General features: G+C 44.5%; 1 protein-coding gene across 2 annotated transcripts; it reads left to right on the top strand.

The window, feature by feature from the left end:
• Positions 1 to 1403: 1403 nt before the first annotated feature.
• armc2 (armadillo repeat containing 2) lies at positions 1404 to 25074 on the top strand. Of its 2 annotated transcripts, none has more exons than XM_031582269.1 (18): positions 1404 to 1876; positions 3174 to 3472; positions 3920 to 3992; positions 4537 to 4711; positions 7870 to 8035; positions 12270 to 12337; positions 13567 to 13680; positions 15770 to 15960; positions 16146 to 16248; positions 16557 to 16789; positions 18878 to 19023; positions 19544 to 19643; positions 20541 to 20841; positions 22564 to 22686; positions 23043 to 23156; positions 23431 to 23563; positions 23799 to 23938; positions 24141 to 25074. In XM_031582269.1, the coding sequence occupies exons 2-18, from the start codon at positions 3267 to 3269 to the stop codon at positions 24293 to 24295; spliced, it is 2541 nt and encodes an 846-aa protein (XP_031438129.1). In that variant the 5' UTR covers positions 1404 to 1876; positions 3174 to 3266; the 3' UTR covers positions 24296 to 25074. The 2 variants fall into 2 exon arrangements, with proteins under 2 accessions (XP_031438129.1, XP_031438128.1); XM_031582268.1 differs by having other exon boundaries at positions 23040 to 23156.
• The last annotated feature ends 161 nt before the right edge of the window (positions 25075 to 25235 follow it).

Genomic DNA, 25235 nt, shown 5'->3' with positions numbered 1-25235 from the left:
CGCAGAAACACTCTACCCCCCTACATGCTACAATATATTATAAATGAATGTATGTATTTATTTATGTATTTGGCATATTTCCCTCTGGACATTGTGAGCACTGATATTTTCATCTGCCGGACAACTACATGTGAAATGTATTAGATGTTCCCTGCTATGTTAAATTAGGTTTGCAGGGTTTTTCCCCTACATTCTATGACAAAACACTGACAACTACATTCAGCAAAACAAATACCTCAACAATGAATGTCTAATAAAGTAGGTGTGCAAAAAAGAGGTCCCCCCACACACAAAAGAAAGTAGCAGGGTTTCCCCAACTGCATTCTGGGTGGGGAGCATTGGCGATGGTTAAGATGGGAAGAAGGGCTGGTACTTCACCACCATCACACCAAAGTCAAAGTTATGTCACTGGACGGTGAAACAGAGTAATCTGAGATCTTTGCAGAAGTACAACATGGCAACACACTAGCTCCTTTTTTTCAGTATCAAATCAATTGAATTCAATTGAATTCAATTATCGTGCTAGGCTACACTCTTAGCAAAAAAAATAGCTGATCATGAGCACCTGGGTTTCAATATCCCCCCTAGTAGATAAAGAAGGATTATTAAAACCTGCAACCGCAAAATGGCTAAACAATGGAATCCCATGGAGCAAGCAGGCACATCAAAGTAAACCGTTTGTTGTAGGCAAATCAGCACTGAATGGGGTGCTAAGTCAGAGACTGAGAAAGATCGTCCAGGGACCGATTTTTGATCATTTTTGTCCCAAGTTGGTTTGCTAACTTCATTCATTCATTCATTCATTCAAGGGTAACATTAATGTTTCCATTCCTTATTCCATTGACTGGACAGTCAAACGGAGATGCTTCCTGAAGTAACTTAAGTTAACTAATATTAAATTAACACCAGCTGAGTAGCCTAGATACTTATATGCTTTCTGTGAATGTATGTTATCTGATCATAAAGATGACAACAATAATAATTAATGTTAATGATGAATGATTATGACCTTCTTTTTTTTTTAAGTTATTTTCTTTGTTAAAATGTTGTATTCCTACAGAATATACTGTAGGTCTCTGTATACATGCATACCAGATTTTGCAACTCTAAAATATGTACTGTTCAATATGCACATTTGGCTACTTTCCCCCTACATTTTCAGAATGTTCCTCACTCTATCAAACCTTATGAATTACACTTCTCTTCTTAAAATGGTTGAATGATGATAATAGTTGCAATGCTTAAGAATTAGAGTTACCTCTCTATTATGTTTTACATACAACTTTTACAATGTGCCATGGCAATGTCAATTAACCCAGCTATCAATGGTATATAAAAATATTGGAATATATAATGAAATATAATGTGACCTGTTGTCGTCCACAGTAGTGTTTACTGTTACTGAGATACTCCAGCCCTTTCAAACAACCTGGCAGAGATCTGGCCTTCCTAAGAAAATGTTTGGGGACTCCTTTAACTGTCTCTTTCCGAGAGCTCCCTTTTCCCCTTGTGAGAACTGTGAAGACTCCGCTTTTTCCAATTAAAAATAAAAGCTACTGTTCGTATTTTCAACAAAAAGCATTATAGTTCTGAAGGAACACACACACTCAGAAAGCATTATAGTTCTGAAGGAACACACCCATTCAGAATGATTCCAAAGTGGGTCGCAACCCACCAGTTGAGAAGACACAGTGCACACTTCCTTGAGCATAGCGCGAGGCTGAAGACCAGGGAATGGGTCATGTGACATGGTTGTAAAAGGGGTAACCAGGCGCGAGATACCCACTGTGGTGGTGCTGGAGTGTCAGTTATTCTACCTAAAGTGGAATTAGTCAACCGACGCATTGTTTCAAGCTGAAATTAATCACAACAACAGGTGAGTGCATTCCAAGACGTGTGGTGAATTACCTTTTGTTGATGAACCGACACTGGACCTTGTGTAGCAACTTTGTTTTACTTAGAAAACCGATTACTGCTGGTTAGCTGACACGCCAACGTTAGCTAACCATCTAGATAGCTATCTATCTATCTATCTAGATAGGTTAGCTCTTCGGTAATGTTAGCTTTCAATAATGAACTCGCACTGGTTATACTACAGAACATCCCTCCCGTTCCACCAAGTGATAAAATGTTTCCATTACACATACGTTTTTGACATGGAAAGTTGTCAATTAAACTGGGTGTTTGTTTTATATATGTTTTGAGGATGCGTGTTTGGTAGCAAAGGTCCATTCACTTTTGTTGTCATACTTGAGCACTCTCATGCAACCGCTACATTTGGTCACCATGGCGACGAGCTATGCGCGCGCAGGTCACAGGCACACTGAGCTCGAGCCTGCTGTGAGTGAGCACAGCTACCCTGCAGGGCTCTCATAACTTCTCTCAGAAGATTTGTCGCTTAGCAAACTCATTGGCAGTTTTCTTCTGGGAATGCTGTTATTGAAGGCATTTTTGTAGCTAAGTGCATGCATAATGTAAAAAGTCTACCTTGCGGTTTCACATTCATTTTGGTGACTTTGAGAATGTGCTGGTGTTGGACCTCACTTTTGCATTATTTTCTAAAAAAAAAAAAACACACAGTTATAGGTGGCTGTAGTCCTAGTTGTTTTGACATTGTGATGAAGAACGTGTTTTTTAGAAAGTGTTGTTGGAGAAATGTTCGTTTTTTCCATGTGTTGTTCCATTCAGGCCATTTGTTTTCATGTGTTGTCTCTTGTCAGAAAATAGACCAGTACATTTGAAGAAGTAGTGTCGATTGAAATAACGTTATGACACGAAATAACGTCTATGTTTGGCATCATGCTTAAATTTCTCAGACTGGATCCAGCATTTTTCTCTACACTGGTGGTATCATTTGGTGTCAAAAGCCATATTTTATGAAGAGCATGGCCTATGTCTAATCCAGAATATCCATCATGCTAATGCAGTGGATCTAAATTCTTGCAAATACACATAAATCTGCTGAAATAAATAGACTAAAATGTCACCCCTGGAGATTCAGCAGACTTTTACAACTACAGTCTATCTAACACTTGTGAAGGTTGCATTAGAACCATGTGACCATTTTATAATTCCCTTTTATTTGTGTCATCACTGTGATTAATGTAATATGTTATTAATTGATATTTATAATATATCCTCCTGATTTCATTCCTCCTCTTGAAACTTGCAAGGGTCTCCTCAGGTCCTGGGTGGGGTTGGAGTGATGGTGTGTGTTTCAGGTCTGTGAAGGTCTCACTCACATTCTGGTTTGAAACGCTTGTCGGATGGAGCGCAGGCGTGAGACCCGCAAACCATTCTACCGGGTCCCCGGTGCCAGCAACAAGACCAGCGCGGAGATTGTGCAGGAGGCCCGACAGTCGTTACGGACCTTACGCACCCAGCGACCTTTCACCCCACTAGATGAACACCGGCAGCTGTTTGGGGAGGGGTCTTCACGTCCCCGCGATGGTCGCCCCCCCTCTGCTTTCAGGTCAGTCAGTCAGCCCAGCCCTGTCTGTAGAAGCAACTAAATTGATTTTTTTAGAGAGAACGAGAGAGAGAGAGGGAGAGGAAAGTACTTAATTTATCCCAAAGAGAAATTCTCTGCCTTCAGGTCACAACCCTTCGTCTCTGCCCTGTCAGTGAAAGCAGCCAATTGGCCTTGAACATATTTAATCAGCTCCTATGGTGTGAATTAGATGAGCACTGCTGTTACAGATAGGACACACACACTCTAGACTAGACACCACCCTTTCATTTGCACACCCTCTGCACTAGTGCAGGATGAAACGTACCTGTCAGGGTAAGCAAATAAATCAAATCATGTTGCATTAGGCTGTTTAGGCTACCTGGCATTATTTATTTACTTTAATAGTCCATATGTTTGTATTGGATGAGCCCTGCTGTTGTATTGCATTGTAATCTGTGTCGCCCTCAGTCTGCATGCCCGGAACTTTGAAGCGCCGGACTCCAGGCCAGGTTCTGGAACCCGTCTCTCTCCTCTAGACCATGTGGGTATTGGAAATATGCTGTGTCTTTCTGTCTTTGTCTTCTTCTCCCTGTCTCTTTCTCTTTCTCATAAACAATCTCTCTGTCCTCTTCTCCCTCTCTCTTTCTCTCTCTTATACGCAGTCTCTCTCAGTTAGTCATGCAGAGTGTCCTCACACATCCCCCGAAGCCTCCATAAATGTAAAGAAATATGAAAACCTAGATTAAACTTTTTTGAATGTTCTGAACCACATCAAAAGGAATCTGTACACCATTAGTTTGCTGTTATTCCTGACTATTTACTTGGCTCTGTGAATTAAAATTTGTGTCATGTCCCTAGTCTGGCTTTATTGCCTTTAACAGTCCTTGTTCATAATAGCAAAAACAACATTCTACGCACGTATTTAATAACATCCTCTTCAAATTACCCTTTTTTCCACTTTATTTACTCTTCTCTCATTATGTCCACATACTGTCTTTGAAAATGCATTTGGTTTTGCTCTTTCAAGTGCATTTCTCTTTCTCCTTGTGTTTCTCCTTCTCCATGGTCCTGCCCTGTATGTGTAGAAGCCCAGGCTGCCTGCTGCTGCCCTGGATGGGGGTGCCCTGGAGGAGGCGGTGGCTCTACCCAAGCCGCCCACCGAGCAGACAGAAGGCAGGAAGGGCCTGGGGGTAACCAGAGCCAGGCTGCTCCGGGCTGGATCCAACACCAGGCTCCCACCAGTGAGCTCACACATGGAGGGTGAGAGAGAGAGAGAGAGAGAGAGAGAGAGAGAGAGAGAGAGGGGAAGCGATGGAAATGAGAGAAGAGAGAAAGAGAGGGAGAGGAAAGGAGTGACACAGAGGGAGATGGAAAGGGAAAAAAGGAAAGAGACAAAGAGGAGGCGAGGAAAAGAGTGAAGCCCAGGAGGATGGAGATAAGAGAGGGACAGGGAGCTGCAAGGAGAGACAGAGAAAGATAGAGACTAGAAGAGGGAGGAAAGAAATGACAGGTAGAGATGGAGAAAAGAGAGAGAGAGAAGAGAGAGAGAAGCTGGTAGATTCAGAAATGAAGGGAGAAAGAAAGAGGATGACTCTTCTTCCTCCAGGAACTGTTCTTTCACCATCACATAGACAGAAAATGTGGATGTACGGTAGCTAAAAGAATTATAGACAAGTGTTCCTGTAGCTCAACACAGCCTAGTGATTGGTTCAATTCTCAGGCTGGATGCACACTGAAACAATGTTTATGTGGTCTGTAGAAGTTGCTTTCCAAAAAGTGTGTGCAAAGTGAATATTAAAATGTAAATGTAGGCCTACAGAGAAGGAGCCAGAAAGAGGGAGGACATAGTCAAAACAGGGAAGAGAAAGCAAGCGAGGAACAGATACAAATAAACGCTCTTCAGGAGGCTTTGCCAGAAGAAATAAAGAGAGAGAAAGAGCAGAGGAATCGAAGGAGAATTACAAAGCCATAGAGAGAGAGAGAGAGAGAGAGAGAGAGAGAGAGAGAGAGAGCATGCGAAAGAGTGAGAGAAAGAGAAAGCCATAGAGAGAGGTGACAGCTCCTTGGAGCTAGGCAGTTCATTATCACATTAACAATGTCACCGACTTCCCAGAAAGACAGCGAATTGTGTACTCCACACACACACACACACACACACAACACACACACCACACACACACACACACACACACACACACACACACACACACACACACACACACACACACATGCGCACACACAGAAACACCCACTCACACACACACACACACAACACACAGACACACACTCTTTTTTCCAGCTCTCCCTATTCAAGCGTCTGTCAGTCTCACTGAAGGCTCTTTTTAAAATAGCCTCACAGGGCCCTGCAGTGTCTGAGTACAGTACTGAGGGTTCGCAAGCGAGTGTGTGAGTGAGCACTCCGCTCCACTGCTCTTGTGAATAGAGCCTTTCACCAGCCGTAGGTTATGGAGTAATTTACATCCCCACCAGCGGGCTTTCTCTTTCAGACAGAGTGTGTGTGTGAAGATGTGCGTGTGTGTGTTTTTTGTGTGTGAGTGGGTGTGTGTTGTATGTGGGAGAGGTTATTGGAGGTTACTTTGTTAGTTTGAATGGAAAATAAGGTGTTTGGTGTAGGTCGCTCTCAGTGCAATGTGTTTATTTCTTGCTCCTGCTCCATCCATTTCTCTCTTTCTCTCTTCCAATAACTTCTGTAATTCTAAGCTAAATGTTTTACATCATACAGTTGTTAGAAAAAAAGACGTCTTAAACATTATGAAGGTTATAGACCTTACCTTGTGCATATGTGCCTTCATATGTGTGTGTGTGTGTGTGTGTATCTCTGGTGTGTGTGCATTTGCATGTTTGAATGTCCGGTGTGTGTGTGCACGCGTCAGTGTTAATTTTGGCAGCTATTTTAGATTTAGTCTTAGTCTTAGTCTTTAGACGAAAATGCATATTAGTTTTAGTCACTTTTAGTCATTTTTATCCTGCTTAGTTTTAGTCTAGTTTTCGTCGACGAAAACTCAGAACATTTTAGTCTAGTTTTAGTCGACGAAGTCTCATTACATTTTAGTCTAGTTTTAGTCACATTAAACTAAAAATTAAGTCCATCTTATAGTCACATTAAACTCCTTTCCATCCCTTCTCAGGCCCAGGGACCCCTTGTGTTGTGTCTACAACTGCATAATAGTCAAGCTTGCAGTACGTAAACTGTGGATGCAATTAGTCTCTAAGATACAGGTCTCCTATGCCTACAGCTGAATTCCAATTAATTCAATGTAAATAATAATTTTAAGGCAATACTTAATTAACAGTATTATCATTAAAATATAAGAGAATATCAAGTCTAGATTTTGAAGATTCAAATGATCTGATAACACAATACAACTACTATGCCTACCTGGCCTTAGTTAAATCAACCACATATCCTCCATATGAATTGCTGTGCAATCTGATAACCAACATACAGTATTTAGCTAGACGGATAGTTTGAGAGTTGAAAGTAGTGCTAATAACAATTGCATAAATAGACAAGGATATGTAAACCAATCACATATTCATTTATTTTTTTCTTGATTAATGTCATGCGGTCGATTCTGCATTGTGTTTACTAGCTAGTTATCGATAGCTAGTATAACTTAGCTATGCTACCTCATAGTTAGCCAACGTTAGCTAGCTAAAAGTTTTGGAACTCATTTGCCAAGCCAAACGGGAGGTTTCAATCGAAAATGACTAGCTAGTTATCCAAGCTGACACAACCTATACACTCGACTGCCCCTTTGAAGTTAACTTAACGTTGGCTAATATATTCGAATAACTAGTTAACATTAGCTAATTATCATTGACAGTTACTAGCTAATTTACCTTGGCATAAATGGCAGGGTTGTCTTGTGCGCTTTCAGGTGCCTCTTGTTGTGTTCTTCCCATGTATTTTGAAGCCACACGGTTTCTCTCCAGTTATTGCGGTGCATTGTGTTTTATTTTCTGTCAAGTTATAATTTAAGACTGTCCAGATATCTATTCTTATTTGTCTTCCAGTACCGAGTGCCTTAACTTCAGCCATCATAACGTTAAGCCATAGGGCGTCACTTGCATGTCTGGCCATCTCAGGGAGTGGAGGAGGGATAGATACAGGACCGGGCAACATTCAACCAATGATGTGCATACAAGTTTAGAAAAAAAAAACAATTGTGACTTAGTCAACCACCAACATTTTCGTCTCGTCTCGTCTCGTCTCGTCAACGAAAGTTAAAATAGATTTAGTCATAGTTTTTATTTATAAAGATCCGTTTTCGTCACGTCTTAGTCTCGTCTTAGTCACGGGAAAAAGGTCGTTAACGAATATTTTTCGTCATAGTTTTCGTCAACGAAATTAACACTGGCACGCGTACGTGTGTGTGTGTGTGTGTTCTCTGCAGTGAGGAAGCCTGAGGATTGTGAATCCCCTACCCACCGTAGCGTCTCCTTCACTGAGAGATTAGGCACTGGAGCACCTCCCTCTGCCCGTGCAGCTGCAGCCAAGGAGACCGAGCAGGCCGAGTCCTCCCTACCTCACCCTCAGCTCCACGGACCCTCCACATACAGGTATAACTGGTCCTCTGCTGTCCCCTCCCTCCTCTTCATTTCTCTTATCCTTCCTTTCTTTCTTTCTCTCTCTCTCTCTCTCCCTCTGCCTCTCTCTCTCATAGCCTTTTTTCACGTAAATAGTGCAAACACACGGGTCTGATTTCAGTAGTTGATGATGGTAACCTGATATTTAATTGGGGATGTGTGGTGATGTGATGTGTGGTGTGGTGTGGTGATGTGTTCTCATACCATGGTGTAGTTGAGGTGTGGGGCTGTAGAATATAATGGTTTATTAAAGGGGTTTTAAAAGTTAAAAGTCACAAGTCTCACTCTCTCTCTCTCTCTGCCCCTCCTTTTCTCTCTCTCTTCCTCTCATTACCCCTTGTCTCTTACACTCTCTGATTTCCACCTCTCTTTCCCACCTCTTTTTCCCCATCGCTTCATTTGCCACTCTCCTTCTTACTGTCACTTTTACTCTTCTAACTTTTTCTCTCTCTCTTTCTCTCTGTTAAGTCCTGATTCAGATGTACAGATACACAAAGGTTGCCATGGTGCCATCTGTGTGTGTATACGGAGGCAGACTAGTGTCTCATGGTCCCATTCATATGAACTGAATCGATTCTTTTCAGCCTTTTGTACCAGAGTGCCATTCAAGGTGATGTTACCCACCCAGATCATTTATTTAGCTCCGTGAACATATACCTCTTGCTCGCTTTCAGTTCCCCCCCCCCATTCATTCCTTCATTCATTCCTTCATTCATTCATTCAGTCATTCATGCAATTCATCCTTTTCTTTTTGATTTGTTTTCTTTCTTTCTTTACTTTTCTACCTCTCTCTACTCTCTTTCCTTGCTCCATGCTCTTTCTCTGTCTCTATCTCTTTCTGGCATACTGCCTGTCTTCCTCATTATGGCAGGTTCATTCATACTGTTATCGTACCTGTACTTAAAGCAGCAGTTAGGTCGAAAACCAGCTATCTAACTACTGAAAAGGCATGCAATTTAGTTGGCGATACCGTGCTGTGAAAGCTTTTTTTTTTTTTTTTTTTTGCAGGGTGGTCCGACACGGATCACAGAACTGCATAGTGCATAGCCTTGGCAGATAGTTGGAATGATAAGTATTTATCTGTACTTCTCATGACTATATACCATGAAGATACATTTGAAGATGATACTGGTACTAGCTGCCTACAAAAACACATTTTAAAAAGTGCACAAAGTGTTGCATACTGTCTCTTTATGCAGTGGCATGTAATGGCATGTCCTGTCACAGAGCAAAGGCTCACTGAGAGCTGTGCCTGAATGTTGGGCTTGCCTGCATCCCTCGCTTCACTCCTTCTCTTTCTCTGTCTCTGTCTCTCTCTTTCTCATTCTTTCTACCCCTCTTTTTCTCTCTTTCTCTCTCTCCTTGCTTGGAGTTTCTGCAGAGCTCATCAGTTGCACATCACTATGTCTCTTCAGCCTTGAGCTTGGGGATGTTGTTAAAATCCATTCGCACATTGATTTCTGCGCTGTGAACGTGTGCCGCAGTAAAACACTTTTACAGCCAGCTCGTTCCTATAGCCCTTTGTCTGGCAGCACTCGATTGGTTATATCACTGAAAGGCGCGGATGCTGATTGGTGGAACTCAAATTCTGGCTTCAAATAAACGTACTTGAGCTGACACAAGAGCCATGCCATTCGTTAAAAGTTTATAAAAGGATCGATTGGCTGAGAGGCACATCCCCATTAGTCCATGGCAATCAGTGGATGTGATTAATCTGTAAATCTTGACACATCACTACTTCAAACCGGATGCCTTTACAGAATACTTTAACTAGCCGTCTGCACTTATGAACAGCAAGTGAAATAGATGGTCAAAGAGAAAAGTCTCTGTTCTTCACTGTGATCAGCAACTCGGCTTTTAAGTGACATGCATGTATCACACAACTGTGTGGCTCTAGTACAGCAGTACATCATAGAACAAAGCGTAGCGGTAGCAGTTTTGCTAGGTCAGCGAGAGGCCGCTGACTCTACGCACGCTCCTGTGAGCCTCAGTGAACCGGCGTGTGTGGTGTGGTGTGGTGTGGTGTGGTGTTTGGCGTGCGGAGCCCAGCAGCAGCAGCAGTGGAGTGCAGGAGGAAGGAAGTGAGATGGATATCACGCTCTACCCAAACAGCAGTTAGTGGGAGCACCGTTGGGGCTCCAGCACCCAGTAGCCAGAGCAGAGGTGAGGCAAGAATCTCCCCTGCATGAGAGGTCTCACAAACAACCCACCCCTGTCTGGCATTTACCTCCACCTACCCCTCACTGGGGTGGAGGTGGGTTGCAGATGAGGGTGGGATGGCTGTAATGAACACGGCCCAGCAGGAGAAGGATGAGAGGGAATGGAGTCAATTAGACACGACACAGATGAAGACAAATAAGGAGAAGTTTTGTGCATTTTCTCATTCTCCCTTCCTCCCTTTCTCTCTTTCTGTCTCTCTCTCTCTTTGTCACACACACACACTCTCCTTCCCTTACTTTCTCTCTCTCCCTCTCCCTCACTCATTCTCTCCCTCTTTCTCTCTTATTGCTGCTAATGGATGAGTATTAGATTAGTGCGGCTGTCTGTGGGTTGGCTGGCAGACCCAAACCCGGCTGGGCTGAGACAGGGATGAGATCACGTCTCTGAGAGTGATGCGCACTGCCTGCACGTCTGTCGGTCCGTCAACAAACAGGCATTATCACCGCATCAGCCTCCGAACCCGATCGATTGCTCCATCCCATCCCACCCCACCCACACACCCCATACAGAACCATGACATCATCCAGACGTTCTGCACATTGCCGCTCCCTACTGATATGCGGACAGTCAGCAGACACAGCATCAGGTTAACTAAAATAGAATCGAATGTAGCCGTAGGGTTGCCAGCTTTTCAGAATCTCCCCCCAAAAGATTGACCTGTTGCTTCCGCGTTGCCAAGTTTGTCCTAGAGTGTAAATTTCATTGTAATACATACTTTACAGGTCCCCCCCCCCCCCTAGAAATGGATCTATAGCTTAAGTGATGCCAGGCCAGCACTCATTAACAGACACATCAGTTTCACAACATCAACTCTGCAGATCCCCCCCAAGATATTGGACCTATATAGCTTTAGCACCAAACTCTCTAGTGCCTATCCATTACAAACTTTGTAACCCATCAACATAAGGCCAACATCTCTTTCCCCGACAGTACTGCTAACTGCACACAGATCCGGGACTAAACTGATGGCAGTCTGCCAGGTCCAAAACCAGATCTAGGCCAGCATTGTTGTCTTGCTGGTGTGGGGATGAAGTCTGGTCACAAGACTGAGTGTAACTGCAACAGGTTTTAAAGCAGTGTGTTATGGCGGCTAGTGTATGTGTGTCTGTGTGTGTGCGTGCGTGGGTGGGTACATGTTAGTGTGTGTGTGTGTGTGTGTGTGTGTGTGTGTGTGTGTGAGAGAGCCTAACCCAACGGCAGCAAGATAAGGGAAACCTCAATATGACAAGGCATGAACGACTTATACTGAACAGAAACCTCAGACCAGTGGTGAGATTTCCTGGCCACATAGGCACGCGCACACAAATGAGCATAGTTACATGCACAAACACACACACACACACAGACACACATACACACATACACAAAAACACACATGCACACAGTTATGTTGCAAACACACGTACACATGAAAGAATAGTTATATACACATATAAATATTCTCACATGCAATTTCAAACAGACACACACACACATACAAACACACATACGTGCACACAGACACCCACACACACACACACATATGTGCACACACACACACACACACACACAAACATACAAACACACACACAGAAACATACAAACACACATATGTGCACACACACACACACACACACACACACACACATACACAAGCACAGTTCTATAAACAGACAAACACATAGGAGTGTGTATTGTCACTCGAGCATGGTTACATATACACAAACAAACAAACACATCGAGGGACCCAGGCACACAGACAAAAGAAACACAGAGCGATTGTGGCACTGATGCAGCAGTAGGGACCTCTAGTGGTCATTAGCAACATCCTTTGGTTTAAGCTGCTGCATGAGTGCGTGTATTTGCAAGAAATCAGTCCACTTGATCTGATCATGTGTGCCTTGAGTCATCAGTTAAATTATGAGCAGTTAACCATGTCATTGCCTTCCTTATGTGCCCTCTGCTTCCTCTTTGTGTGTGTGTGTGTGTGTGTGTGTGTTCACTTTAGAGGTGAGATATCCCTGCCCGACAGATCGGATTCAAACACCCAAGCCACCACCTGTGGAACAAGAACAGGTTTGTTATCAGCATAATTACCTCCAGATAACAGCACACACTCCACAACGGATAAGGCCACACACGTGCCAGAGCTGGGCTGGATCCATCCACTATCGGAGTGCCTCTGTCATTATCATATCTCTGTTATAGGCATGCAAAGCACATGTTTTCACACCTCTTTATGCTGCCCACATGTTTTATGGCACTTGCTGATACGTGCCAACCACAGCTGTTGTAACAGACTCACATTTAACTGAATAGGGTTTCTACATTCATTCATTCAGCAGATGTTATTGTTTGAAGTCATTTACATAACAGGCCATGTGAACATTCTGTTACTGTGAATGCCCCCAGGGTAGTAAACTCGTATCTTTAGGTGCTATATTACTGTTTGCACTTTCGTGTACCAGTTCAGGTTGGAGAACACAGAGTTAGAACAGAGTTCACACAGTCCTACTATTAATCTTTGGGTGATGATTTGATGCCTTAAAAGTCATCTTGAGACAAAAAAGATGCTTTTGCTTGCCAGTCTATTTCTATGGCTTAAAGTATGTATACTGTAATTTAATGTAATTCAAGTTCATAATATGACCTGGTTTGGTTGCTGAAATATCAAGTTGTCACGTGGAGGTTGTTTGTGTTAACTCTTACCTGACATGAGTGGGATCATCGCAGCAACCAATCGCAACAGGATCAGTTGATCTGGCAACCACTGTTTTCTCAGTCGCCCAGCAAGCAAATTTCTCTTTTAAGTGTGTGTGTGTGTGTGTGTGTGTGTGTGTGTGTGCGTGTGTGTGTGTGTGTGTGTTTTGTATGTGTGCAGATCAAAGCATGTGTAGGTGCAGGCGGTGACCTTTTTCATGCAATATGGAACATCCTGTATTTGTTAGCCTTTATTTTAAAAGCGCACTGTGCTGCCACATGTATGCACGCATGCACACACACACACACACACACAAACACACACACACACACACAAACACAGACAAATACACACACAAGTGGCGCCGGCTAGCAAACGGTTTGTGGGTGGCGAGCTTTAACTGCTTACTTCCTCTTGCACCTCTCTGGCGTCCTTGCAATCTCCCACCCCTCCACCCTCACTTTCTCACTCTCTCGCTCTCTTTTTTTGGTCTCACCCCCACATTCTCTCTGACTCTTTTTTTTCTTTCTTCTGTGTGTCTCATGCACTCTTTGTCTCCCTCGCTCTCCTCTCGCTGTCTTTCTCTTTCTTTTACCCACTCCAGATAAAGAGGTCGGGGATGGGGATGGATCAGGTACAGGAAGTGATGTCACAGAGGATTCATTCTGGAACTCGATGGTGTCTCCAGTCCTACAGGAGTTTGAGGCTGTGGTCACAGGTAGAAGAAACCCCTCATGACCTATTTAGAGGATGACACTTAAGAGTCATCACACTCACACACACAAACACGCTCGCACACACACACACACACACACACACACACACACACACACACACACACACTCCCTCAGAGGAAGCCCCAGCTAAGAGAGCCTCTCGGCCCAGACCCCCCAGGTGACAATCAGAATGGAAGTCAATCACAGTGGTTCTGGATTACTTAGACAGTGTCCAAGCTGGGGTGCATTTCTTTAAAGCATTTATTGCACAGCGAGTGGACCATGGAAACTAGGAGAGTGAACGTGTTCAAAACAAGAGCCTCCATCATGCAGTGATGGCCGTAGCACATCAGCACCTTCGGGAAGCGTAGTCCTTTCGGGCTGGCAGGCAGTTTGGTTCTGGAAGATGCTGAAGTGATTACAGCGGGGCAATATCCCAGCAGCCTTCTCATATCTCCGCTTCCCTTCCCTGCCAGAACGATGCCCCAGATGGACTTCCACCTAAACTTCCCAGAACTGTTCATTCGCCTCACATCCCCCTTCACAGTCATGGGGAAGCATTCAAGCTAAAATAAAACATGAAAGGACCTCGCTTCTTATAAAGAAAAGACCAGACTACAGTACAAAGGAGTGCGAATACTTAAAGGCTTTTTAACGTTTTTTGAGCGTGAATGAGTGGAAATGAAACTCCATCACCATCACCTACCCTGCCTTAGAGGATACCAGGGGACAAGGTGAAAGCATGGGCATGATTGTCAACATCCATGTTACCCCCTAGGAGATAAAAACTATTGTGCAGTGAATTGCACATTATGGACACTTTTTAGGGCCAAAAGAAGCAGCAGAAGGAAGAACTTGGATGAGAAACTGCAGCAAAATTAAAGTCTTTCAGGGTGTAAATATTTTAGTGCATTTAAAATGGAATGGGAACTCATTGGAGAGACATGTATAAAATATTTATCCTGCCAAGTGCCTTGTGGGTTCATGCATAAACCAGCATTCAGACAGGACAGGAACGCTAGACAGCAGCACTCCTTAGTTAAAACACACACACACACACACACACTCACACACACACACACACACACACACACACACACACAAATACAGACAGAGATACACATACACGGGCTTCAGAAGGTACACTCAGGTACCATTCTGCCCTCACACACACACACACACACAAACACACACACACACACACACACACACAAACACGGATTTCCCAAGATAAGGTCAGGCACCATTTTGCCTTCATCCACACAGACACACACAGAAATGCACATACAATAAGGAGTCAGACACCTTCACTCACGGACACATTTCATGCTGTGAATAGACAAATTATTATCACATACGTCATCGAGGGGATGTTGGTTCAATCCTGTCCCATCCCACACATCTACACAATTACAAACATGCTCGCACACACACACACACTGGTGTGCATATACAAATTCCAGCATACACACATATGAAGATACATAATGACATGATGAACAGATGATCACACGTCCTACACACATACAGTCCCATACACACAAACACACACACACACACACACACACACACACACACACACACACACACACACACACACACACACACACACACACACACACACACACACACACACACACACACACACACACACACACACACATACATTCACATTTATATATATATCCATGATGACATGATCACACCTCCCACACATACAGTGTTCACTTAACACTGCAACCTTGGACATGTTATGGCAAGTCTGTTAAGGTGCAAAGCCAACCGAAACCTTTGCAGCAGGTTTTCTGTGCAAACGCAGCTATGCTCTTACACACATCTCTCCATCTCTGTCTCTCACTTTCCTTCTCTCATTTCTCTCCCTTCCTGTTTCTCCCTTCTTTTTCCCAACGTCCCACTCTCTCTTCTTTCACTCTACCTTTGTCTTCTTTCATTATCACCCTCTCTCTGTCTCTCTCACTCCATCTCCCCTGCCTCCACCCCTCTCTTTGTCTCTCTCTCTCTTCCTCTCTTCCTCTTTCTCTCTTTCTATCTCCCTCTCTTTCTCTCTCCCTCTCTGTTGTGTCGCTGAAGGAGGCAGCCCATCCGAGGAGGTTGTGAGGCGACTGTGTGATGAGTGCTCTCGTCTCCATGGTGCCTTGCATGAAAGAGGCATGCTGGGTAGGAGGCTGCGGAAGAGAGCCACACTGCTGAGATCTCTCTTCAGACTCATAGACCTGGGCTCTGACCAGCTCAACCTGCTGCTGGCTAAACTTATACTGGCAGTAAGTACACACATACACACACACACACACACACACACACACACACACACACACACACACACACACACACACACACACACACACACACACACACACACACACACACACACACACAAACACACAGACTCACACACACAGACTCACACACTCAAAGAATCTGAACCCATGTGTGTATGTGGTTGCAGCTGAAAGTGAGTGGAAACAACCTGCTGAACATTTGCAAACTCATCTTCAAAATCAGCCGCAGTGCCAGCAATGATGCTCTCTTCCACAACAACTCCATCATAGGTGAGCAACACTGGCACACTTGCACACACAATCTAACACACCGTTTTCAAAGAGTAAAAATACCCACATATGCACAACCATGAAAACTACCCCCAACAGTCAACATTATTATGTGCTGAGGGCAACTCAAATGGACAGAAACATGTCAGCAGTTCACTGCTATTTATAGAACTGAGTCTGAGTTTTTTTAAATTTATATTCTCAACCATGCAGTGGTTCATGCAACATTGCGGTATGCCTTTGAATGCTCACAAATGTGGGTCTGTGTGCTGTGTGTGTGTGTGTGTGTGTGTGTGTGTGTCTCTCAGACTCCTTGCTGAGCGTGCTGCGCAGTGAGGATGTGAGTGTGTGTGGTGAGGCTCTGCTCTACTGCGTGGCCACGCTCAAGTTCCTCTCAGGAAACAGCGCCCTCCGGAGGCTGCTGCTGGAGAAGGACTGCATCGGCATCCTGAGTCAGCTCACACACAGGTTCACACACCCTCCCTCTGATCGGGACAGCGCTGGCCCCACACACACCACCACTGGACACATCCTTGTGCAGGTACACACACACACACACACATACACACACACACACAAATACACTTGTTTACTGATCATAATTGTGTTCTGAATTCTTCAATAGCATATGGGAAAAATATTTTCACTTTTTCATAAACTCACACTCTCATAGCTCAGCCAAGTAAGGTCATGAGAAACATCTGAAGTGTAGAGTTTCAGATTTGAGGTGTTTGGAAGTACGTATGTAACAGCATATTGCTGCATTGCGTATACATATCTTTGGTTAGAGTTAGGTAAAGGGTTAGGGTACATAATACAGCCATGCAGGTAGCAGCCTATCATTGTGCTGAAGTGGTTAAAGTATTACAATGTGACGTAATAGTACAATTGCAATGTTACGTGGGTGCAGTAATAGAAATCACTATGATCTTTTTAAAGCCTGTCTTCTTTACTGAACGGCCTTGCATGTGTGAACCGCTGACTGACTCATAGATTCAGCCCAGAACAGCTACAGGTCCGTTCTAGAATACGTCAGGAACCGTGGAAGAGTCCGCTCACGGCTGGTTCGGACTGCTGAGGCCCTGCATGAGAATCGTGGGCCTCACAAAATTCCCAGATTCTCATCTGAGCCTCACAGCTACCCAGAGCCAACACTACAGCACACACCGTTACAGCACACTGGTTGGGAACAAAATGTTAAGGTCCTTAAGGGTGTGGTGTGTGTGTTCGTGTGTGTGTGTGTGTGTGTGTGTGTATAATGTATTGAATGTGTGTGTGTGTTTTGATGTGTGTTTCCTGCAATTTTCTCTCTGGTCTGGGTTGATGTATGCGTGTTGAGTCCAAGCACAGGGTGTGTTCAGATTCCAGTAAGGAGCCTGTCTCATACTATAGAAGCACGGCCACAATACTTCCTCAGTTTCACACGCATGGCTGCAGTTCAAACGTCATTAAGACGCAAGGAGGAAATATGCCTCTCCTTACACAATCCAAACACACTTACAAACGCACGCACGTGCACACACACACCCACACCCACACACTCACCCACACACTCACAGTCGAATGACAGTTACACACACACACACACGGACACACTCTCACTTTTATACGTATACGTATATATACTTTATTCACTCACTTTCTCATGCAATGTATTTACGATGTTTAACTGATACAAAAATACTCTTCACACATATGTGGATACATACAGTACACACACACACACACACACACACACACACACACACACACACACACACACACACACACACACACACACACACACACACACAAACACATGCACGCAGGCACACACCCACGTCTGGTATTGGGTGAATTGCCCTGTTGATTAAGTGATTTATGAAGCCACTCTGAAAGCCTTCCGCTCTTTCTGTTTGATTAGAGGGTCGAGCAGTCATGGGCCTCTGCTGAGGGCTCGGCTTACCAATCCGTTACACACAGCCAAACACACACACACATAGAAACATACAGACACCACAACACACATACACACACAGAAGGAAACATACTCTCATGTCAACATACACAAACACTCACACACACATACCTGAAGGCTCAGCTTACCATCCGTTACACACAGTCTTACACACACACACTCACACGCACACACACACTCACACGCACACGCACACGCACACACACACACACACACACACACACACACACACACACAGAAACATACTCACACTTCAACACACATACACACACAAAGAAACATACACACACACACACACACACACACACACAAAGAAACATACTCACACTTCATCACACATACCCACACACACACACACACACACACACACACACAGAAACATACTCACACCTCAACACACACACACACACACACAAGGAAACATGCACACAACACAAACATACTCAAACACACACACACACAAATATACATGCAGGCACCTTGATCTGACACGGGCATACAATGTCACTCACACAGAGCATATTGTACATGTCCATGTTCACATACTCATGTATATACATGCACATGATCACAGCCTCTTTCCACGCACAGTCTATACACACACACACACACACACACACACACACACACATACACACACACACTCACTCACTCTTCTGGTTCTCATTTCAGCTGACTGCAACCCTGAGGAACATGGCGGACCTCTCTGAGTCTCGCCCCCCCTTCCTCTCAAATGGGGTTCTTGCCGAACTTACTACAGTTCTAGATCATCACCATGGAGACCCAGACATATGCACCAATGTGGCCCGGATATTCAGGTAAAACAGTCAGCACGTCCAGCTTATAAATAGTTCTCCAGTCAGTGTAAACCAGTTAAAAAAGAAAAATCAAGGGCCAGATTAAGTTGCAATCTCAGCTCTCTACAAAGAGTTCTTCTGGAGGGCTGGACAAAACCTGGCTGCCGTTTACCAGTCCCACACCACATCTGAGTTCAGTGCTATTACCGTCATTAACAACTAGTTAATGTCAAACATAACTTTTGAATAAGCCTCACTGAAGAGATGTTAATACATGTATCAGTAACTGTCTATAGGTTGTCAAGTTAGTATAAGTACTCCTGTATGTGATGATTTATATATTTATTTCAGATACTGGATGAGGACAAGCTTAGTGTGTTAGTCTGTTACTGTGTTGAAGGACAGATTGTAACAGTTTATTAGTTTGTTTTCAAGTACACTCTGTGAGATGTAACTTGATGTGTTTATGTCTGCATGCGTGTGTGTGTATATGTTTGTGTTTGTTTGTGTGTGTGTGTGTGTGTGTTTGTGTGTGTTCCAGCAAGCTGTCCTCCTATAACGAGTGCTGCCTGGCCTTGGCAGAGGTTCCCCAAGTATGGAGGATATTTATAGACCTGTTGGGCAAACACAGCAAGAAGCAGGTGATTTAACCCCAACACACACACACACACACACACACACACACATAAATATTGAAAAGCTCACTCACATGCACACACACACACAGTTTCATGTAGGTTTCATATCTATTTTTTGAGTGTGTGTGTCTGTGTGAGTGTGTCAGTGTGTGAGGGCTGTTTGCTGTTGTTGTTTTATTGAGGCACAGTAAGTTCAGATGCTGTTCCTGTGTTTGCTGGCACAAGCAGTAATGAGATCATGTGCTCTTAATCTCCACAGTATACACACACCCTTCACACACACACACACACACACACACAGACACAAACACGCGCACACACACACACACACACACACACACACACACACACACACACACACATACAGACACACATACACGCAAACACTTAACACATCACGCAGTGTGCTAAATACCTCATGCAAGAACACGCTGTCCCCATGGCCTTCTGTTTACAGCATCATTACCCACCCACACACTCTCACACACACACTCTCATACACACACTCTTTCGCTCATACACACACTCTTTGGCTCACACACACACGCACGCACACACACACACACACACATACACACACACACACAGTTGTTGTATCAGCAGGGGAAGGGTGATGTCTGTGTGAGTGTTTGAGACTAAATCTCATAGTGTTGAAAGTCCCAGTGGGTTTGAGTGTACAGACAGACATGTGTTTAAAGAGGCATGAACACACACTTGCTGTCTTTGGTAATTTCCCTCTTCTTCGCCCTGATGTCTGTCATTCTGTCTCTCTCTCTCCCTTTCTCCCTGTCTTTCTCCCTCTGTTACGCTCTCCTCCCTTCTTCTCTCTCTCCACCCATTCTACCACCACCCCCCCACCCCACCCTCGTTCTTCTCTCCCCCTCCCCTGCTGCGGTGTAGGATCTGGTGGTGCGGTTGTTATTCACGTTGGGGAATCTGGCCGCCCGTTGCCCAGAGGCTCGGGAGTGCATCTACGAGGAGCGAGGAGGGGTGAATACCCTCCTGCGTCTCTTCTACCTCTACCAGGAGCCCCGTGTGGCCCCCCAGGCCTCCTCAGGCGTGCACAGACTTGGGGCCTCGGAGAGGGAGGACGTCCTGGTGAAGTTGATCAGGGTGTTGGCCAACATCTCCATACACCCGACAGCAGGCACCGCTCTGGCAGCCAGTGAAGAGTGTGTGGAGTTGCTCCTGAAGGTGCTGGGTAAGGGCACACCCACGCACACACACAAACACACACACACACACACACACACACACACACACAGGCACACACACACACGCACACAAACACACACACACACACACACAGGCACACAAAACAGGATGAGCGCCCAAACAAACACGCACATTAAAGCCTCTCTGCACAGGATTCGTTTGCAGTCAGTATGTTTCGTACCGAGAAACGCAACTACTGGTAAGCAACAGAGAGAGGCCGTTTGTTTCCCCAACTGTAAAGTACAGGAGTGATTTCACACACATCCTGCGTCGCAGCTTATCAGCCGCTGAGAGGACAGCCTGTGTGTCTCAGAGCCGAAACACTGCAGGAAGTACAGTAAACTGACAAGATGTATCAGAGAACACACACACAAACAGATTTCCATTTTTTTGTTATAAACATAAGCCCCCTCCGCTATAGCCTGATGTCCTGCTCTCATGCGAAGGACAAGGAGAGAGAGAGAGAGAGAGAGAGAGAAAGACAGAAAGAGGAAAAGGTAGAAAGATAAAATGGGTAAATTAGTTTGATCATGTCAGTACAGCTCATTTGAATTAAACTGACTTAGGAGAGAGAGAGAGAGAGAGAGAGAGGTGAGAGTGCCTATCACAAGAGAGTGTGCGTATGTGTGTGTTTATCTTGGCTGAACAGAAACAGCTAGTTAAGGTATTGAAGCTGCAGCTGTTGGTGTCATGGCTTTGATGATGTGCTGCGTTATAGACAAAGCATTGTGTGGAAGCAATTTAAAAACCAGAGGGAGACAGAGCGGCAACAGGCAGACAGATATATAAAGAGAGTCATTGTGAGAGAGTGAAATAGAGAGAGATTGTGAAACAGAGGAACGGGAAGGAGGAGAGGGGCATGAATCCAGAAAAGAAACTGATAGAGAGTTTGATAAACAAAAGGATATTAAGAATTTGAGCGACAGAAACTGAGAGTGAGAATTCAAGACACAAAGTGAGAAAGGAAAAAAAAGGCAAAACGGAAAGACAAAGAAGAAAGCGAGAGAGAGAGGGCGAGAGAGAGAGAGAGAGAAGGACAATCAGAGCTGATGGAGGTGGCCACACCAAAGGCTCTGTTCCCGTCAGCAGCCCGAGAGAGAAAGCCACAGTGACTCAGGCAGGGCCCTGCTGCAGCAAACCGCACTGCAGACAAACAAAGTAACATGACACACACACACACACGTTCACACACACAAACACACACACACACACACACTTCCATGCATTACACACATAAACACGTATAAACACACTAACACAAAAACATGTACACACATACACGGCATGTGCGTGCATGCATACATACACACAGACATACAGATACGCGCACAAACACAACATGCATGACACAGACACACACAGACATAAATACACACACATATGCATACACACACAAGCTCTTCTGATAAAATCACACCGGCCAACCCAGCCTCTGCTGTGTCATGGTTTACGGGATCCTCTCAAAGTGGAGCCCCTTCTGCGCTATCAGTGATGGGAAACAAACCACACAAACCAAGAACATGTGCACTTGTCAAACAACAAACACGCACACTCTCTTTTTTTATTATACCAAACATTCGTTCTCCTCCGACCACGCTAAAAACACATTCTTCAACTGAGGTGTTTGTTTGTGTGTGTATGTGTATGCGTGTGTTTGTGTGTCATCTGTGGGTCTGTGTGTGTGTGTGTCTGTGTGTGTGTATTACAGAGCAAGGTTCAGTGGAGTTGAGTGAGGAGCTGATGGTGAATGCGGCCGCCACCATTAACAATCTGTCCTTCTACCAGGGAGAAAGCTCTGTGGTCCGCCGAAGGCACACTCGCATCTCCCACTGTAAGTGTGTGTGTGCATATGTATATGTGTGCGTGTCTGTGTGTTAGTGACAAACACAGCAACCATGGCAGTCATATATTACATATCATTTAGTCCCCTCCTCTCCATACAGTGAAAAAACACAAATAATTTTGGGCTGAACTTCTCTTCACATTTACAGTGACTTTTATTCTCTTTCCCTTTCCCTCTCTCTGTCTCTCTTTCCCTCCCTCCTGCTTTCTCTCTCTCTCCCTCCCCCCTCCCGCTTTCTCTGTCTCTCTCTCTCCTTTCCTCCCTCCCTCTCTCTCTCTCTCTCTCTCTCTCTCCCTCTTTCTCTCTCTCTCTCTCTCTCTCTCTCCCTCTGTGTCTGTCAGTAGTGTTGTTGAAGTTGTTGTTGAGCTGTAGTATGGCTGCGGTGCTGGAGGCCACTCGTGTGTTTGGGAACCTGTCTCAGATCCCAGACGTCAGGCACTTCATCATGGAGCAGAAAGGTGTGTGTTGCAGCAAGCCATCTTTCTTTCAGTGCATAAACACACGCACACACAAACACACACACTCACACACCAGATAAACACACACACACACACACACACACACACACACACACACACACACATGGGTATCACTCACTAACACCTAAACCAAATTTGCATTCTGATTCATTCTTGCTGTAACGCTCAATATCCTCTTATCACAAGTATGTGTATGTGTGTGTGTGTGTGTGTGTGTGCTTGCTTGCATGTGTTTATGTGTGTGTGTTCTCAGTGCATCAGTTTGTTGTGACGCTGCTGGACTCTAAGAGCTCAGATGTGTGTTTCTCTGCGTGTGGCGTCCTCATCAACCTCTCAGCAGAGCCACACAACAGACACACACTTAGACAGGAAGGAGTCATACAGAAGTAAGACTGAGTGTGTGAGTGTGTATGTATAGATGATGCTGATGATCACTGAAGGTTACTCAAATAACTAAACTACCAGATATGACTATTTATATATGACTATCTGTCTCTTAGTTGATTCTCTTACATAAGGATACTGTTATGATTTAAAGTGTGCTAAAGTACTGTCTAAAGTGCGTTGAATAGTCGAATAATTAGGTGTTGATCATGTGAACCTGTGATCCTCTCCCTATAGACTGGGAGACTGCTTGCGGGACTTCGGGCCATGTGATTGGCAGCTGGCTGGGCTGCTGTGTCAGACCCTGTGGAACTGTACAGAGGAAAACATGGAGAATGAGACAGAGGAGCTGCTTCACACACTCTCTATGTATCTAGGTATGCAATGGATTGATTGGCAGTTGAGCTCAAATATCAACAACCTTTCGTCAGGATCGAGGACACAACCTTTAAACTTTTAGATGCACATGCATTGCTCCTTTGTGTGCATTAAACTGGACCATTGCCTACCTGCATTCACAGACTCCTGACGTGTGTTGGTACTTAAGTGTTTGTGTATGTTGTGTGTTTGTACACTCAGACGAGGAAGAGGCTCTGTCCTGGTCGGCCGACAGCGCAATGCGCGAGCTTCACCAGGCATGCTGGGAACTGGACTTCCGTCCTGTCGCCCAGAGGCTGCGGAGGCGGATCCTGGGTCAGGTGACACTGTCAGAACCAATCAGAGAGCCGTCTTGAGTCGCTGCATTTCCTGTGCGCCTGTGGTTTGTGTTTATGTGTCTGTGTTTACATCACTGTGGTGCGCTAGTCAGGGTATGCACTGCACTTTAATAGTTTGTATGGTAATTAATTATGAGATTGGCCCACATACTGGTCTGTGCTTCTTACTGAACTTGAAGGGTAATGAACAAGTGTAACTGATAATGAACTGTTTGCACTTTACCCTAAGAAAGAAGTAATTTGGTGTTGTGTAACTGCTGTTGTGATGCTTGTTCAACTTCCTAGGGCTGTGGAACAATAGAACACTTTTTATTGTTCAATCTGAATCTGTGTGTTGACTTAACTGTCTGAACAACAAGTACTGAAAGATAGCCTCTCGAGACAACAGAACAATGCCTTCAAATGCTTGTATTAGAAAGATACACACACACACACACACAAAACATGAATTCACATCACATCAAACAGGGCAAACATAGCACTCCCCTTAAAACCCCACCCCATTCCCCAACCTTCATATGCTTAACAGCAGTTCTAGAACATTAAACCATAAAAGCACACATACACACAGAAGGCATTGTCAACATCCATTGTACAAACATGTCCTTAATGAACAGCGATAAAGATCAGGTTTATGCGAAGTTAGTCAGTCCCTGCCAGAACCTTTGACATGATGGGAACCGTGCCGTAATCCACGGCTGTCTTTTGCCGATCTCTGGCTTTCCGGGCCTTTCCGGGACATCACCCCCCCTTCAGAAAAACAAAAACTGTGACTCATAGATGAGAGGGAGGTGATGTGAAAGGTACTTAGCAGAATCCACACCTTTACCTGTCAACAGTGACCCTGACCCAACAGAAATGGCAGGTCAAATTACCTTGTCTCCTGCTGTGGGGGGTTTTTTTTTACTGGAAAGGAAATATTTCAGCTCCACTGCTGTGCTGACCTCTGAGATATGAG

This window comes from Clupea harengus, chromosome 15 (genome assembly GCF_900700415.2).
Source record: "Clupea harengus chromosome 15, Ch_v2.0.2, whole genome shotgun sequence".
In the NCBI taxonomy this organism is placed as follows: domain Eukaryota; kingdom Metazoa; phylum Chordata; class Actinopteri; order Clupeiformes; family Clupeidae; genus Clupea; species Clupea harengus.
The sequence above is the reverse complement of the archived record's forward strand: the minus strand, read 5'-3'. Positions and strand labels throughout refer to the sequence as shown.